This window comes from Monodon monoceros, unplaced genomic scaffold (genome assembly GCF_005190385.1).
Source record: "Monodon monoceros isolate NGI ecotype Baffin Bay Population unplaced genomic scaffold, NGI_Narwhal_1 Super_Scaffold_15, whole genome shotgun sequence".
NCBI classification, from domain to species: Eukaryota; Metazoa; Chordata; class Mammalia; order Artiodactyla; family Monodontidae; genus Monodon; species Monodon monoceros.
Window position 1 is genome coordinate 7298652 of NW_021703771.1, and position 19564 is coordinate 7318215.

At 45.4% G+C, this 19564-nt stretch overlaps 1 protein-coding gene across 2 annotated transcripts in view; it reads right to left on the reverse strand.

Annotated features, from left to right (window-relative positions):
• B3GAT2 (beta-1,3-glucuronyltransferase 2) overlaps positions 1 to 5056 on the reverse strand; it is a 78606-nt gene extending 73550 nt beyond the window's left edge. The window contains exon 1 of one of the 2 annotated variants that reach the window (XM_029223448.1): positions 4673 to 5056. In XM_029223448.1, the coding sequence (XP_029079281.1) occupies positions 4673 to 5056 (384 nt within the window). Of the gene's footprint in view, positions 1 to 4456 lie in introns of both variants that reach the window. The other variant, XM_029223447.1, reaches the window with a different exon arrangement.
• Between the last annotated feature and the right edge of the window lie 14508 nt (positions 5057 to 19564).

A 19564-nucleotide genomic window follows, 5' to 3' on the forward strand; every position in this document is an offset into this window, starting at 1 on the left:
AGGGGAGCATTTCAGGTAAAATCGTCATTGGATGCTACCCCCTAAGAGAATCTTTGAGGTTTCTTCACTTTGAAAAGATAATCATCCTACACCAAGTAACTGCGTCAGGGGAAAAAGGAAAGGGAGACCTCCTGTCTCCTTTTAGGAAATACATCCAGAATCTACTACTTAGGGGGAAAGTGCCGAACACTGTAAATCTGAATATCTTTTGGATTAGGGGCTCCAGTGAGCTGCATGTAAAGGGAGGAACATATGTATAAATGATCAGAAAAGAGCAGGACAAACTCGCCCTCACCACTCCCAGCACACAAACCGCTTCACTGCACCCAACACAGCATCGAACAAAGGGCCTCTCGAGTTCACTGCTTGCCAGAAACGTCTTCCAAAGCCGGTCTCATTAACTGAGCCCTTTCCTGAGCCCCTAAGGTGTTTTCAGAGTCAGCTTGTCTTTCAGCCTCACCTCGCTCAATTTAAAGTTTTAAAAGTTTCATTTTCTTGCTTGGAAAGTGCCCTTTTTTTTAACCTTTCAACTCAATGGGTTTCCCAAGGTGAAAGTAACTTCACCTGAAAAGTGGCTGCTTTGAACTCAAGAGAGCTTGGAAGGTTTTCTAGCAAAGGACAGACATCTGATCAATAGCGTTATTGAAAATGTGACCAGCTACAGTCCCATTGGTCTGTGGCTGCCATTTTTATGAAAGCCGTGTACATCCTTTGCGAATCAGCGTTTCCAGAGAGCTATGTCGATGGGGTGTGCAGGCGGCAGGCAGCAGGATTACCCGTGAGCCACGGCGCCAAACCCCATCAAGGCCACAGGAAGAGGCCATGTTGAGTTACTGGCAACGTGGAAAACTCCAGGCACCTCCTTCTCCAACGGACAGCCCAGCTTCTGCGGCTACAATTCACACAGCTTCATTTGCAAATGGATTTGGCTATTAAGCATAGGATTGTTTGATGCAAATATTTCTTTCCTGGTGGCACAGCTCAGTCGAAAGGGGAGCCTGAAAATTAGCTAGCTGGACGGGAGAAGAAAGCTCCATTCCAGTTACCAGGGAGGAATAATTGGACACAGGGTGCCTATTGCACCTTTAATTGAATCTGGAGACCTTTCAGCTTTTACTTTCCTTCATTTGCAGCCAATGCTTAGTGAGTTCATTTGTACCTGGTTCATTTTCCTCCTTTTATCTTATCTGTGTTAACATCAACCGTGGAAATGAGGGGCACCATGAATAAAAGATGAAGGTTAGCTCAGGACACTCTTTCCTAAGGTACTGTGAATTACTTAAAAATGAATTTGTGTGTGCACCCCAGAAAGGGCTTAGATATACGCCTGGCCCTACAGCATCCCTGATCAGCATTTGCCCTCCCACCCAAGAAGCTGTAGTTTTTAGATGTTTTAACTGGTCCTACCTTTTCTCCAAGAAAGCACTGTCTAGACTGCAATCCGCATGGAATCATTATTCCTAGAACTGGTGGAGAGTAGGCCAGCTCATTAATGCACAAGACAAAGGATGCATAAACTCCACTAATCTGACTTTTTATTTAGAGTGCAATCCTGCTTGCCATGAAAAGAATGTGCTGTAAAAGAAAACTGCATGTCTCAACATAGATGCCTGGTGAACAGAGAGATGCCTGCTTTGTCCAAAAACACTGTGTTGGGGGAGGGATGGTGGGTGAGAAAGGGATTAGTCCTAAAATGCCTGTCTGGGAGGAACCTCTAGGAGCTACAGAACTTCAATTCTAAGTGTATCATGCATATTATGCTTTTTTAAAAATCCCTTCTCTTGTTTATTTTGTATATGTGGCACCTCTCCTTAAATAACAGTTGCACGTGCTCTTAAGTTGATTTTGAATATTTCATTACTTCCAACTGTACAAAACGTTAGTGTCTTGAAAGTTTTGCATTTCTTTCCTATATAGTTTCCTCTCAGCCAAAGCTATTTTTTTCTCCTTACCCTCGCCTCTTTCTTTTATCTTCTCTCTCTCTTTTCTCCTCCATGGACCAATAAAAAAAACCCTACTGCATTCTTCTCTTGCTGCTTCATATCCACCACCACCAAGCCTTCCTTTCAGTTTGGGAAGCATCAAAGGAAGACTGTGTTCTGAGCCGTTTCTCTGCCCGTCTGTGCTAACTCTGTGCCAATTCAATCCAATACCTCACACCAACTGGCTAGAAGCTGGAAGAAACTGAAACTCACGGCTCTTCATAGCCCGTCCCCTTAAAAGGTTAATTAATAATAATGTTCAGTATTTTGCTTACATAAGACCACACATTTTCACAGGTAGGGCAACTTCCAAGTTGTAGAAGAAGGAAAAAAGACTTTGGGGTTTACGATAGCTAGTGGGAAGCAGCCACATAGCACAGGGAGATCTGCTAGGTGCTTTGTGACCACCTAGAGGGGGTGGGGGGTGGGTGGGTGGGGATAATGAGGGTGGGAGGGAGGGAGACGCAGGAGGGAAGAGATATGGGGATATAATGTATATGTATAGCTGATTCACTTTGTTACAAAGCAGAAACTAACACACTCTGTAAAGCAATTATACTCCAATAAAGATGTTAAAAAAAAAAAACTAAACCTAAGATCCTACTAGAATATGATAAGCAATAAATAAATATTATTTTAAAAAAAGACTTTGGGATTTAAAATGATGGTGTACTGAAATGTAAGGGTCTTTGCTTCAGAATACAAACCACGTCTTTTGGGGGCAAGAGTACGCAAACAGGATCACAATAAGAACCCAACTTAAAACATCAGATGATATCTCTAATCTTGGTTATAATAAAGACCATACTATAGATGACAAGCTTATTGATTTCTTCGGGGGGGAAGGGAACATGTGAAGAAAGCCCTTCATCACGAAAGCATGAAAAGAAAAGATGGGAGCAATGACTGGTCCTTTTATTCATGAAGCAGGAGAGGATGAATAGAAATGAAGGCAGCGTGCTTCCCTGGCGGCGCAGTGGTTGGGAGTCCGCCTGTCGATGCAGGGGACACGGGTTCGTGCCCCGGTCCGGGAAGATCCCACATGCCGCGGAGCGGCTGGGCCCGTGAGCCATGGCCGCTGAGCCTGCGGGTCCGGAGCCTGTGCTCCGCAACGGGAGAGGCCACAACAGTGAGAGACCCGCGTACCGCAAAAAAAAAAAAGAAAAGAAAAGAAAAAAAAAAGAAATGAAGGTAGCAATTGCCCTTAAGAAATGGATTTTTAAAGCCACACAGGCAGAAAAATTAAGCCGGAGAGGTACAGAATAGCTCCGTCCTGAGGTTATGAAAGCCAAACTGAGATACCTGGATGAAAGCATGGGACGTTTGTGATTTCTAGACGTACAGATTGTCCAGTTTACTTGGCGGAAGAGGAGGGATGATGGCGTCTCGGAGGCAGGATGTCAGGAATTTGGGGGAGAGGAAGGCAACAGTCCCACGATATGTCAAAAAGCCCAAGATTTTTTTTCCGCTATATTTGTGGAAGAGGAACAAGAAAAATGAAAAACTACGCAATCCAGCCTTATTTGCAGAACCCTCGCGCATGCACACACACTCAGGCGGCAATATACCAGCCTCAAGAACCAACACCTGTTCTAACCGGGTGCCTGATGGCTTTGTGCATCTGTAGCCTCCAAGGGAAACTGTGCCATCGCAGCAGCAGCAGGCCGGGCTGCGCCGAGGACCTCATGGCGGGCACCAGGATGCAATGGCCCGGTGCCAGAGTGTCCAAAGAGGGTCCTAGAGAAGGGTAAGGAAAAGGAAACGGGCAGTCCAGCTGATACCTCGGACTGCAGAAAGACAGAACCACAGGGCAGGGCAGTCTCGACTCAGTTACCAGAGGGCTTCCTCCTAAAGGGGGTCATCTTTAGAGTCTGAAAGGGCCTTTGTGGGGTGCGGGAAGAGATGGAAGGAGGACCCCTTAGAAGTCAGGGTTTTCTCTAGTAACCATTTCCGTGCCAGCGGACTGTACGAGAGAAATGTGTCTCCGGGCTGATTTTTAGTTTCCTTCTCCACCGTCCTCCCGATATGGTTCTAGACTCAGAATCACACATGTGTGTGCAGAAGGGCCTCGGAGACCACCGAGCCCGCCCCCAGTGCGCTGGGTCCCTCCCCGGTCTCTCCTGCAGCCCGGCCCCACGGAGCTCCATCCTCAGGCCGGACAGAGCCCAGCTCCTAGAAATCATCCCCGCGCCTCACACCTGCGGCACCGCCTCGGCCCAATCGTGGGGCCGGTGTGTGTGTGTCGGGGCGGGGGAGCAGCAAAGCCCCCGCCAGACTCCCTCCCTGAGTCACAGTGGTCCTCCCACCCCTCCACCCCCGGGGCCAGCGTGGGGGCTGCGGAGCTCTGCGCCCGGAGTCCCGAGTGCGCGCCCAGGTAGGTGAGCACTGCCCAGCGCAGCGGCGTCAGGACCGGCACGCGGGGGCCCCTCCCGCCCGCCTGCCCGCCCCTCCCGGCGGGGCGCGCCGGCCGCTACCTCCTGGAAGAGCTCGAGACTGTAGGTGTTGTCGTCGTCGGCGAAGAAGAGCACGCCGGGCTGCGCGCGCTGGTGCCCGTGCCTCTGGCGCAGCCAGGCCAAGCCGGCGTTGCGCTGCTCGGTGGCGCGCGGCAGCCCGGGCCGCTTGTAGCGCCGCGGCGTGGGCACGTGCAGGTGCGTGCTGGGCAGCCCAGCGCGCGCCAGGAAGCGGCTCACCAGCTCGCTGCGCGCAGCCGCGTCCTCCACCAGGATCCAGTGCAGCTGCGCCACCTGGCGGAACGTGTTAGCCAGGCGTGTCAGCTCGGCCTTCTGCACCGGGCGGCTGTAGGTGGGCGTGATGGCATAGATGGTGGGCAGCGGCGGCTCGGGCGGCAGCGGCGGCGGCGGCGGCCGCGACTCGTTGAGCTGCTCCCGGCCGCGCCCCGGGCCGCCCCGGCGGAGCGGGAGGCGGGCGCCCCCGCGGCCCCCGGCGTAGGGCGAGAAGTAGGGGCGCGGGGTGAGCGGGGGCGCGGGCCTACGCGTGTCCACGTCGAGCATGATGATGACGATCAGCATCCAGGGCAGGAGGATGAAGAAGCGGCTGAAGAGCACTGACTTCATGGTGCGCTCTCCCCCGGCCTCTCGGACGCCCCGGACCGGGGCGAGCCGGGGGACCCCAGCGCGCAGTTTGGACGGCGGCGGCGCCCGCGCTCAGGAAGCCGCGACCCGCGCGCTCTCCACGGGGTGGGTAGCGGGGCGCTGCGGGGGCGCGAAGCCGGGCCTGGGGGATCCGCGCAGGTGCCGAGGAGCTCGGGCTGCAGGGCGGGCGGCGATGCCCCTACTCCGGGGAGTCGGCGGGAAGCGGGACTCGGTCCAGCCGCGCGCTGCCGGCCCCGGAGTTACGCCGAGCGCCGGGAAGGCGGCGATCCCACCGCGCTCTTTCCGAAGAGTGGGACCTGGGAGCCGTCCCGCGGCGCTGCGGGAAAAGGGACTCCAGCCGCGGGTCCCCGATGCGCTGCCGGGGGCACCTTCGAGGGCGGGGGGCAGGCGCCGAGGGCTCTCCTTCGTCACATCCCAGCCCCGGCGGCGAGGACCGAGGGCGACGCTGGGGATGCCGTGCGCCCAGCTCTGCTCGCGCGCCGCAGCGGAAGCCTGCACTCCGATCCCTCGCTCCGCTCTGCTCTTCGGAGAACCGCTCCCGGCTCCGGCAGCAAGATCCCAAAGCCAGGAAAGAAAGAAAAAGCGAGGGGCGGGGGCGCTGCGGACTCCAGCGTCCTCCCAGTGCTCCTGTGGGGAGACAGCAGCGCTGCTACTGGCGGAGAGGGGCTGCGAGGGGGAGGCGGGGAGGGGGCCCGGCCAGCCGGCTCCGGAGGCTGCTGCTGCACCGCCGGCGGGGAGCGAGAGGAGGGTCCCCCCCACCCCGGGCGCCACGGCCTCGGGCAGGGGCTGGATGCTCGCTCGCCCGTCTCCGCGCGCTCTTAGCTGTCTGAAACGCTACAGGGTCTTTGGAGACCAGCCAGGAAAACCCAGGCACGTGAGGAAAACTCGGGAGACCTCGGGTGGAGAGTGAGAGGAGAGGGGAGACGGGAGAGGGCGAAGGATGCCTTCTCTGGCGCCTGGACGCGGGGTTCGTGTGCTGGGGGTGGACCGCACAGCGCCGACAAAAAGCGCTTTCATCCAAAGGCAGAGCTCAACAGAAGCCCTGGGAGACGGAGGGGTGCCTACACGGGTGTTTGGCTTGTGAGATAGCCTGGAAGAAAGAATCAATCCGAACGTTTGCTGCCTGACTGCTGTTAGATCATTGCGGGGAAATTCCTAAAACTCCAGCCGAGGACGTGGAACTTATTTTCCTTCCTTAATTTGGAGTCCCATTTCCTCACAGTTGACTGCCGTCAGAATTATTCCGTTCGACCCGCCCAACGATCCTTTCGAGAAGGCCTGGGGAGTGGAATCACCTCGTTTTCTGGATGAGGAAGCTCCGAGGCTGGTGGCGTTGGCCCAGAGGAAACGGGACGCGGATGCCCCGAGTCTAGCCAGTGGCTTCTTCTCTGCGCGGCCTGCAGAAGCCTCTCCCGACACAGCCCCGCCGGGGGGGCCGGCCCCCCCTAGATGTAAGCATGGTGCGCTCGAAACCAAACGGAGCGCACAGCGACGTGTGGGAACCATGACAGTGCCTGAAAGGCACGAGTAAACGTAGGCGCTTGGTTTGGATTTTTTCTATCTAGCGTACCCACTGGCTAAGTCCCTGGCTGTCTGTGATGCACGGGGATGAAAGAAGAGGGACCTCGCTTCGTAGTCACGTCCCGAGGAGGTGCTCGCAGGCAGAGCAGCAGGAAAGCCTGTCCCCCCAGACTATGATAAATAATTTCTGAGCCCGTCTTCCCATGGCTGTCTGTCTTCCTCAGGCTCGTTCACAAGTAAATCCCTGCGATCGCGCTCCGAGTGTGCGCGCGGGGAGCACCCTGGGGCGGAGGCCCCTCTGTCCGGCGGTTCTGCCGCTCCTGGTTTTCTCAGGACCGGGAATCTGGTTCTGCCCGGCCCGGGATGCTGTGGTTGCTCCCACCCGTCCTCAGGCCCTGGCGCGCCCGTGAATTTCCCCAACTTCCCGCCCAGAGTCTGAAGCCTGAGAGTGAAATTTATAGATCTAACCCCGCCCGCCACCCTCGCAAGGGCTAACCTTCTCTTCCACTTCCCGGTATCACCTACAGCTCATACTTCACATCGGCGGATCACTGCCTCCAAGACACAGGACACAATGAGTTCGTCGGACCCCTTCCCATGTTCGCGGATAGCTTAACGGGCCTGTGAAAATAGCACAACCTCGGGAAAACGCGTCCCGGTCAGGCCCCGGGCTTTCAAGGTCAGCATCCTGGGGGAGGCGGACGGACGAGGGTGGGGGAGGGGATTCAGTGGAGGCTTTTCTCAAATACTGGAAAGCAGCACACACACCTGCCCACCCTGCAAAGATTACTGAAGTCTCTTTCGGCCTGTTGGAATTTTTTTTAATGCAGTTGAAGAGAAATGCCTTGTGTGTTACCTGTAGTGAAGTCGGAGTGGGTACAGAATTGTTCTTAAAAGCGTCACTGACCTTCGTTAGTAGGAACCTCTTGGTTATTCCCTGTGTACCATAAAACATGTATCCTAATTGCCTCTTTTCCAGCAACCAGGACTGTTCGGGGGTGAGACATTTAGCAAAATCAATCAAATTTTGGAATTTATTTTGGGATTTTGACTGCTGCCCAAGAGCCACAGGCTCATACAGCACAACACTTCACCAGCACACGCACATCCAGGAGGTCCGTGCGTCTTTTCTGTTATCCTTAGTCAGCATTTGCACCCAGGTTCATCTCATCCAGTCATCTGCTGGGAGCATCATGTTTCTTGGAGTCAGGTGGAACGGGGTTTGATCCCCAGCTGGGCTGCTTGGGCAACTTTAGAAAGTCAATGAGCTTTTCAAAGCCTGTTTCCTCATCTGGAAAATGGACTTGATAAAACATACTCCATCGAAATCTTGTAAGGATTAAATGGGATACGTTAGGTAAAGTGTTTTGCAGAGGAGCTGATGGTATTTAAACACAGGTTAACACTTCCTCAAAGGAACGTCTCACCCCAGGGGATCTGTGTGATCCTCATGACAATGCCTCGAAATAGGACCCGCACCTGTGGAGAAGGTGTTGGGGTGTGTGGTAGAGTCTTCCGGAGGTGGGGTAGGGACCGGAAGAAAGAGGAAATCAACTTTCCCCAAATACAGGGTACCCCTTTTCACACAATAAGGGTGACATGATTCCAAGTGACATTTATTTCGAACAACTGAATATGCCACATTGTTCTACATTCAGTGCCTCAAAAATGTGGACCCATATCTTTCATGATCAAATCTGAGCAAAGATATAAAGCTATAAAAATTATTAAGAATGTCCCTCTGAAGCCCCAAACCAGGGTAAAACATTTTCGAGTGCAAAAATGTATCATGCTTTAAAAATCTTGAGAGAATTATCAGGTGCTAGAGTGGAAACAGCTTCTTTACATGGAAGCATGAAGAAAATGTCATTTTTCTGAAGCCTAATCACGGGTAGCTGTAGTACATTTCCATATTTGTTTACAGCCTTCTTACATGAAACAATTTAAACGTTATGATAATGAAGGTTGTTGAAAGTCACTAGAGTAATTAAAATGACTACCTAACTTCAGAGCTTCTGTATATCCTCTTGGTGCTTATTTTCCTCTAATCTCTCTAATTATTTGTGTAACAAAGTGAGCATTGCTTCTTCTGTACTAGTGAAGCCTTGGATTGCTGGCATCGGCTACTGTGTTTCAGCATTCAGCTGCTGTTCTCAAATAAACAGAGGTTAAAAAAAAACAAAACCTCATCTGGGGAGTTAACAAACAACATAATCACTAAACATTTGCATTTTGCCTTGGTGAGTAATATGCAACTGTTACTTCGGCAGCAAAAAGATTGCAGCCCGATTAGTGCTCTGTATAGAACTGATCCCATTTGACATTTGAGCCTGGGGTTCTGCTAGTGTGACTAAATCAACCTTCACGTGAGCATTTTGAAACTTCCTTGATATTCTTAGTCAAGTGAGAAGGAGATCAAGAAGAAAAGCTATACACAATTAGGTATTTGTAAATATCTGTATAATATTATGGGAATGCAAATCAGGTTGTAAGAAGAATCAGCTAACTCATGTGGGAATAATAATGTAATGGGGACGGTATTGATCATCAATACCCACCTGTGTGTGAACATAAATATTTTCTGATAAAATATCAGATACAATTATGTGAAAGAATGACGTCAAAATAAATAATTCGAATAGTCCCAAATTCCAGGGATACATGACAATTTCATTGATCACTGTCAGAAAAATGACATCCAAACCACAAATTAAATGGCTCATTTGGTTAATTTATTTTCATGCATCTGGATCCTTTTCAAATATCAACTTTGGCCTAGAATTGTTCTAAATTTTAATGCTTCCTTAAAATTGTAGACGTTTGCGGCTGTTATGTACAAAATGTGACATTAGAAGTAGTTTGTCAGTAAAACTATTTTTGTAGGATGGGTTGGGATCAACTTTATTCAGCAAAAGTGGTTTTCTCGAAAATTAGAAATCGGCAGTTTATCCTAATAATTTTATTGAGAAATAATTTCATTTAGTTTGAATAATAGCGGAAGATAAAACATGCCAGCGTTCCTCCTTTTCTCTTTATTAATGAATTAGGATGCACAAAAGAACAATAAAACATGCACAAGGCATATTAGCATCCTTTATATCTTTCCCCCTCACTATCTTAAATATTGGCGTTTACGTTAAAACGGTAATTTGTTAGAAAGGGGATTTTTCCGTAAAACCACATAATCTACCTTTCACAGTTGTCATGAGAATCAAGAGAAATAATGCAGGTGAAAATATGTTAAACACTGCAAAGTCATTTATGCATGCAAAATACAATGAAACAAGATTGGCCATGAGTTGGTAATTGTTGAAGCTAGGATGTTACACATGGCGGTTCCAATATTATTGGACCTATTTATACACGTTCCAAATTTTCCACAATTAAAGGTTAAACTACATAAGTGATTATGTACTACTGTTTGTTTACCAAGATGGGACTGCTGGACCCGGAAGCTGGGTGGGTAGAGTATCCCATATCTCATGGAATCAGTCTCTTGGTCCAGAGGCTAGGTTAGTCAGTTAAACAGTTATGTCCTATTTCGGGAGGCAATGGTGTAGGTGGAAGTTGTGAGGTGGGGATATCTAAATTAGGCCTTAATATAGTACGAGTACCAGTCATTTAATAAGGGGCATGTCTATGGAAATAAAAGAAAAAGGTTAATGATTAGAACAAACTATAAACTGAATTTTTTAGTCCAGAGGGCAGTCAGTCGAGATTTTTAGAGGTTGGGCTTGAAGCATCTTTAGATGGTAGACTGAGGATAGGTAGTGGCAATCTAATATATATATATATATATATATTTTTTTTTATATATATATATTTTTTTTGGTAATTTGACTATCTCTGGTGATGGCATCAGGTGATATGTATCATGGTGAAATTTCTGAGGGGCCTACAGCCAGCATGAAGGTTGTCTATACATGATCTGTTGTGATTTCCTTGGTTTCTTCTTTTTTGTATCAAGTCGTCCAACTTCAGCTTGCTGGGATTCAGAAAAAGGGCAGCTTTAGTTTTTAGTGACGTTAGGTCAAGAGGGTGGGAGAAAAATTGGAAATATTAATTATTGACGAAATGCACAAAATGGCAGGAACGAGATTACGAAGAGGAGAAAAAGCCCAGTCAGTGAACATGGCACGGTTCAAAAGCCACGCGGGCGTGTCACAGTTTTCACTGATACAGAATTTTCCCCAGATAGTCACCCCCACTTTTACCAAAGATAATCGAAGGAAGATGAATTTGTTTATAAAACAAGCCTACTCTCAAGAAAATTGGCTTGATTATTTACATAAGTACAACAAGAATAGTGATTTATCATATAGGCCCTTTTAAAGTCTGTTTTGCTGTAACTTTTAAGAAGGGGTCTCAGGAGAGTGGCAGAGATGGCGGAGTAGAAAGACCCTGAGCTCACCTCCTCTCAGGAGCACAGCAAAATCACAACTGTCTGTAGAACAACCATCAGTGAAAAAGACTGGATGGAACCTACCAGAAAAGATCTTCTACAACTAAATACAGAAAGAAGGAAACACAACGAGGCAGGTAGGAGGGGGCGAACTCACAATATAATCAAGTCCCATAACCCCAGGTGGGTGACCCACAAACTGGAGAATAATTATATTGCAGAGCTTCTCCCACAGGAGTGAGAATTGTGAGCCTCCCGTCGGGCTCCCCAGCCCAGGGGTCCAGAGCCAGGAAGAGGAGCCGCCAGCAGAACTTAGTTTTGGAAGCCCCACCGGCCTGGGGGAAATAGACTTCACTCTTATTTTTTTTTTTTTTTCTGTATGCGGACCTCTCACTGCTGTGGCCTCTCCCGTTGCCGAGCACAGGCTCCGGACGCGCAGGCTCAGCGGCCATGGCTCACGGGCCCAGCCACTCCTCGGCGTGTGGGATCTTCCTGGACCGGGGCACGAACCCATGTCCCCTGCATCGGCAGGCGGACTCTCAACCATTGCGCCACCAGGGAAGCCCCTAGACTTCACTCTTAAGTGCCACACACAACATCTCACACGCACCAAGACCCAGGGCAAAAGCAGTAATTCAACAGGAACCTGGGCCAGATGTACCTGCTAGTCTTGGAGAATCTCCTGGAGAGGCAGGGGGTGGCTGTAGCTCACCCTGGGGATACAGACCCTGGTGGGAGCCATACTGGGGAACATTCTACTGCACGAACACTACTGCTGGCAGCCGTCATCTTGGCTCATTATTGCCAAGGCTTAACCCCACCTAACAGCATGAAAGCTCCAGTGCTGGGATGCCTCAGGCCAAACAACTATCTGGGCAGGGACACAGCCCCACTCTTCAGATGCCTAAATAGTTCCTGAACCCACAGCCCCTAGACTTGGCCCTGCTTCCCAGAGGGCCAGGACCCAGCTCTACCCACCGGTGGGCAGACACCAGCTTCTCCCACCAGGAAGCCTGCACAAATCTCTAGACCAGCTTCACCCCAAAGCGGGCAGACACCGACACAAGAAAATTACAGTTCCACAGTCTGCAGAGCCAGCCTTCCCACAGCAGGCCAGACCCTACACTGGGACCAGCTGGGCTCTGGCCTTGCCCCGTAGCAGGTCAATGCATGCTTTGGGACACCCAACACCCCATACTCAACTGTGTTAGGAACACCCACACCTCCACCCAAAGATCTGAAATGAGCTCTGGGATCTGTGAGCCCTGCAGTCAGACTCCAGGAACCAGCTCTGCCTGCCAGGAGTCCAGCACTAACCCCAGTATCTGGCTTCACCCACCAGTGGGTGGGCAACAGCTCCAGAGCCTTTGGGACCCTGTCTCTGCCCACCAGTGAACCCGCACCAGTCCAGGGGCTCCGAGGGTTCTGCAGCCAGCAGGCTCGTGACCAGGAACCACTAAGCAGCAGCATCTGCACAAGGCAGGGCCTGGCAACCAACTGGGCTAGGGGCCAACCTAGCCTGCTAGGTCACCCACATAGTCAGCCCACCACACAGAAGAACCCATTCAGCCCTCTTAGGAGGAACCCCTAGAGCATATAGCTCAGGTGATGAGAGGGGAGTGCACTGCTGGGATGAGTAGGATGTCTCCTACAGAGGGCAACTTCTCCAAGGTTGACAAACGTAATCTAATCTCCCACATACATAAACATACAAATAGTTATTTAGACAAAATTAGGTGGCTAAGGAATATGTTCTAGATGAGGAACAAGATAAAACCCCAGAAAAAGAACTAAAGGAAGTGAAGATAGGCAACCTACCCAAGAAAGATTTCAGAGTAATGATCATAAAAATGATCAAAAAACTTGGGAGAGAATGGTTGCACAGAGCAAGAAATTAGAAGTTTTAAACAAAGAATTAGAAAATATAAAGAACAACCAAACAGAGATAAAGAATACAATAACTGAAATGAAAACTATACAGAAGGAATCAATAGTAAATTTAATGAGTCAGAATGCACCAGGTTCCTTAAAAAACTAAAAATAGAACTACCATATGACCCAGCAATCCCACTACCCTGAGAAAACCATAATTCAAAAAGAGAAATGTACCACAATATTCATTGCAGCTCTATTTACAATAGCCAGGATATGGAAGCAACCTACCTGTCCACTGACAGATGAATGGATAAAGAAGATGTGGCACATATATGCAATGGAATATTACTCAGCCATAAAAAGGAATGAAATTGAGTTATTTGTAATGAGGTGGATGGACCTAGAGTCTGTCATACAGAATGAAGTCAGAAAGAGAAAAACAAATACTATATGCTAACGCACATATATGCAATCTAAAAACAACGGTACTGATGAACCTAGTGGCAATGCAGGAATAAAGAGTCAGATGTAGAGAACAGACTTGAGGACACAGTGGGGGAAGGGGAAGCTGGGATGAAGTGAGAGAGTGGCATGGACATATATACACTACCAAATGTAAAATGGATGGCTACTGGGAAGCTGCTACATAGCACAGGGAGATCAGCTCGAAGCTTTGTGACCACCTAGAGGGGTGGGATAGGAAGGGTGGGAGGGAGATGCAAGAGCGAGGAGATATGGAGATATATATATACATACAGCTGATTCACTTTGTTGTACAGCAGAAACTAACACAACATTGTAAAGCAATTATACTCCTATGTGTATATATATATATACACATATATATACACACACATATATATATGTATATATATATATATATATATATATATATATATATATATATATATAAACCCAATGGATCAGTGAGCTGGAAGACAGAGTAGTGGAAATCACTGCTGCTGAACAGGAAAGAGAATGAAAAGAAATGGGACACCATCAAGCACACTAATATTCATGTTATAGGGGTCCCAGAAGGAGAAGAGAGAGAGAAAGGGCCTGAGAAAATATTTGAAGGGATAATAGCTGAAAACTTCACTAAACTGGGAATGGAAACAGTCACCCAAGTCCAGGAAGCACAGATAGTTCCACACAGGATTAACCTGCAGAGGAACACAACAAGACACATTGTAATCAAAATGACCAAAATTAAAGATAGACTATTAAAAGCAGCAAGGGAAAAGCAACAAATAACACACAAGGAAACTCCCATGAGGATATCAGCTGACTTTTTAGCAGAAATGCTGCAGGACAGAAGGGAGAGGCATGATATATTTAAAGTGATGAAAGGGGAAAAATTACAGCCAAGAATGCTCTACCTAGCAAGGCTCTCTCCTCAGATTTGATGGAGAAATCAAAAGATTTCCAGACAAGCAAAAGTTCAAACAGTCCAGCACCACCAAACCAGCTTTACAAATGTTAAAGGAACTTCTCTAGGAAAAAGAAAGGCCAAAACTAGAGACAAGAAAATTGAAAAATGTAAAAGCTCACCGGTAAAGACAAACATACAGTAAAGGTAAGAAATCATCCACACACAAAGATAGTAGGGAGGTTAAAAGACAAAAGTTGTAAAAGCAACTGTATCCACAATAAGCAGTTAAGGGATACATAAAACAATGATATGTAAAATATGATATCAAAACAGTAATAATGAGGGGAGGAGAGTACAAATGCAGGGTTTTAAAAATGCATTTGAAATGAGGAGATCAGCAACTTAAAACAATCAACTATATATACAGATTGTGACACAAAAGCCTCGTGGTAACTGCAAACAAAAAATCTATAACAGATATACAGACAAAAAAGAAAAAGGAATCAAAACATAATACTGAAGAGAGTCATCAAATCACAAGAGGAGAGAAGAGGTGGGAAGACCTGCAAAAACAAATCCAAAACAATGAATAAAATGGCATCAAGAACACACCTATTGATAATTACCTTAAACGTAAATGGACTAAATGTTCTAACCAAAAGACACAGACTGGCTGAATGGATACAAAAACAAGACAAGTATACATGCTGTCTACAAGAGGCTCACTTCAGATCTAGAGACACACACAGACTGTAAGTGAGGGGATGGAAAAGGTATTCCATGAAATGGAAATCAAAAGAAAGCTGGAGTAGCAATACTCATATCAGACAAAATAGACTTTAAAATAAAGACTGTTAGAAGAGAAAAAGCCACTACATAATGATCAAGGGAGCAATCCAAGAAGAAGATATAACAATTGTAAATATATATGCATCCAACACAGGAGCACCTCAATAGAAAAGGCAAATGTTAACAGACATAAAAGGAGAAATGACAGTAACACAATAATAGTGGGGGACTTTAACACACCACTTACCTCACTGGGCAGATCATCCAGACAGAAAATCAATAAGGAAATACAGGCCTTATATGACACATTCGACCAGACGGACTTAATTGACATTTATAGAGTGTTCCATCCAAGAGCAGAAGAATACATATTCTTTGGAAGTGCACATGGAACATTCTCCAGGATAGATCACATGCTGGGCCACAAAGCAAGCCTCAGTAAATTTAAGAAAATTGAAATCATATCAACTATCTTTTACGATCACAATGCTGTGAGACTAGAAATTAACTATAAGAAAAAAACTGCAAAAAACATAGACACGTGGAGGCTAAACAATATGCTACTAAACAACCAATGGTTCACTGAAGAAATCAAAGAGGAAGTAAAAAATACCTAGAGACAAATTAAAATGAAAATACAACGATCCAAAACCTATGGGATGCAAGAAAGCAGTTCTAAGGGAAGTTTACAGTGATACAAGCTACCTCAGGAAACACAAAAAAATCTCAAGTAAACAAACTAACGTTACACCTAAAAGAACTAGAGAAAGAAGGACAAACAAAGCCCAAAGTTAGTAGAAGGAAAGAAATCATAATGATCAGAGCAGAAATAAATGATATAGAGACTAAGAAAATAACAGAAAAGATCAATGAAACTAAAAGCTGATTCTTTGAAAAGTTAAACAAAATTGATAAACCTTTAGAAATGAAAAATGAGAAGTTATAACTGATACTACAGAAATACAAAGGACCATAAGAGACTACTACAAGCAACTATATGCCAATAAAATGAACAAGCTAGAAGAAATGGACAAATTCTGAGAAAGGTACTAGCTCCCAAGATTGACTCAGAAAGAAATAGAAAATAGGAACAGGCCAATCTGTTGGAAAGATTGCAGAAGGAAAGAAATCATAAAGATCAGATCAGAAATAAATGAAAAAGAAATGAAGGAAACAATAGCAAAGACTAATAAAACTAAAAGCTGGTTCTTGGAGGAGATAAACAAAATTGATAAACCATTAGCCAGACTTATCAAGAAAAAAAGGGAGAAGATTCAACTCAATAGAATTAGAAATGAAAAAGAAGTAACAACTGAAACTGCAGAAATACAAAAGATCATGAGAGATTACTACAAGCAACTCTATGCCAATTAAATGGACAACCTGGAAGAAATGCACAAATTCTTAGAAATGCACAACCTGCCAAGACTGAATCAGGAAGAAACAGAAAATATGAACAGACCAATCACAAGCACTGAAATTGAAACTGTGATTAAAAATCTTCCAACAAGCAAAAGCCCAGGACCAGATGGCTTCACAGGCGAATTCTATCAAACATTTAGGGAAGAGCTAACTAACACCTATCCTTCTCAAACTCTTCCAAAATATAGCAGAGGGAGGAACACTCCCAAACTCATTCTATGAGGCCACCATCACTCTGATACCAAAACCAGACAAAGATGTCACAAAGAAAGAAAACTACAGGCCAATATCACTGATGAACATAGATGCAAAAATCCTCAACAAAATACTAGCAAACAGAATCCAACAGCACATTAAAAGGATCATACATTATGATCAAGTGGGGTTTATCCCAGGAATGCAAGGATTCTTCAATATATGCAAATCAATCAACGTGATACACCATATTAACAAATTGAAGGAGAAAAACCATATGATCATCTCAATAGATGCAGAGAAAACTTTTGACAAAATTCAACACCCATTTATGATAAAAACGCTCCAGAAAGTAGGCATAGAGGGAACTTACCTCAACATAATAAAGGCCATATATGACAAACCCACAGCCAACATCACCCTCAATGGTGAAAAACTGAAACCATTTCCACTAAGATCAGGAATAAGATAAGGTTGCTCACTCTCACCACTATTATTCAACATAGTGTTGGAAGTTTTATCCACAGCAATCGGAGAAGAAAAAGAAATAAAAGGAATCCAAATTGGAAAAGAAGAAGTAAAGCTGTCACAGTTTGCAGATGACATGATACTATACATAGAGAATCCTAAAGATGCTACCGGAAAACTACAAGAGCTAATCAATGAATTTGGTAAAGCAGCAGGATACAAAATTAATGCACAGAAATCTCTTGCATTCCTATACACTAATGATGAAAACTCTGAAAGTAAATTAAGAAAACACTCCCATTTACCATTGCAACAAAAGAATAAAATATCTAGGAATAAACCTACCTAAGGAGACAAAAGACCTGTATGCAGAAAACTATAAGACACTGATGAAAGAAATTAAAGATGATACAAATAGATGGAGATATATATCATGTTCTTGGACTGGAAGAATCAACACTGTGAAAATGACTCTACTACCCAAAGTAATCTACAGATTCAATGCAATCCCTATTAAACTACCAATGGCAGTTTTCACAGAAGTAGAACAAAAAATTTCACAATTTGTATGGAAACACAAAAGACCTCGAATAGCCAAAGCAATCTTGAGAACGAAAAAAGAGCTGGAGGAATCAGCCTCCCAGACTTCAGACTATACTACAAAGCTACAGTAATCAAGACAGTATGGTATTGGCACAAAAACAGAAATATAGATCAATGGAACAGGATAGAAAGCCCAGAGATAAACCCATGCACATATGGTCACCTTATCTTTGATAAAGGAGGCAAGAATATACAGTGGAGAAAAGACAGCTTCTTCAATAAGTGGTGCTAGGAATACTGGACAGCTGCATGTAAAAGAATGAAATAACAACACTCCCTAACACCATACACAAAAATAAACTCAAAATGGTTTAAAGACCTAAATATAAGGCCAGACACTATCAAACTCTTAGAGGAAAACATAGGCAGAACAGTCTATGACATATATCACAGCAAGATCCTTTTTGACCCACCTCCTAGAGAAATGGAAATAAAAACAATAATAAATAAATGGGACCTAATGAAACTTCAAAGCTTTTGCACAGCAAAGGAAACCATAAACAAGACAAAAAGACAACTGTCAGAATGGGAGAAAATATTTGCAAATGAAGCAACTGACAAAGGATTAATCTCCAAACGTACAAGCAACTCATGCAGCTCAATATCAATAAAACAAACAACCCAATCTAAAAAAGGGCAGAAAACCTATATAGACATTTCTCCAAAAAAGATATACAGATTGCCAACAAACACATGAAAGAATGGTCAACATCATTAATCATTAGAGAAATACAAATCAAAACTACAATGAGATATCACCTCACACCAGTCAGAATGGCCATCATCCAAAAACCTAGAAACAATAAATGCTGGAGAGGGTGTGGAGAAAAGGGAACCCTCTTGCCCTGTTGGTGGGAATGTAAATTGATACAGCCACTATGGAGAACAGTATGGAGGTTCCTTAAAAAACTAAAAATAGAACTACCATATGACCCAGCAATCCCACTAGTGGGCATAAGCCTGAGAAAACCATAATTGAAAAAGAGTCATGTACCACAATGTTCATTGCAGCTCTATTTACAATAGCCAGGATATGGAATCCACCTAAGTGTCTATCATTGGATGAATTGATAAAGAAGATGTGGCACATATATACAATGAAATATTCCTCAGCCTTAAAGTGGAATGAAACTGAGTTATTTGTAGTGAGGTGGATGGACCTAGAGACTGTCATAAAGAGTGAAGTAAGTCAGAAAGAGAAAAATTAATACGGTATGCTAACACATATATATGGAATCTTAAAAAAAGAAAAGAAAAGAAAAGAAAATGGTCAGAAGAACCTAAGGGCAAGATGGGAATAAAGATGCAGACCTACTAGAGAATGGACTTGAGGATATGGGGAGGGGGAAGGGGAAGCTGGGACAAAGCAAGAGAGTGGCATGGACTCATATACACTACCAAACGTAAAATAGATAGCTAGTGGGAAGCAGCCACATAGCACAGGGAGATCAGCTCGGTGCTTTGTGACCACTTAGAGGGGTGGGATAGGGAGGGTGGGAGGGAGGGAGATGCAAGAGGGAAGAGATATGGGGGACATATGTATATGTATAACTGATTCACTTTGTTATTAAGCAAAAACTGACACACCACTGTAAAGCAATTATACTCTAATAAAGATGTTAAAAAAAAAAGAAACTTATGGTTACCAAAGCGGAAAGAGGGGGGAGGGATAAATTAGGAGGTTGGGATTAATATATAAACAGTACTATATATAAAATATGTAAGCAACGAGGACCTACTGTATAGCACAGGTAACTCTACTCAATATTTTGTAATAATCTTTATATATATATATAAAGAATCTGAAAAGGAATATATATAT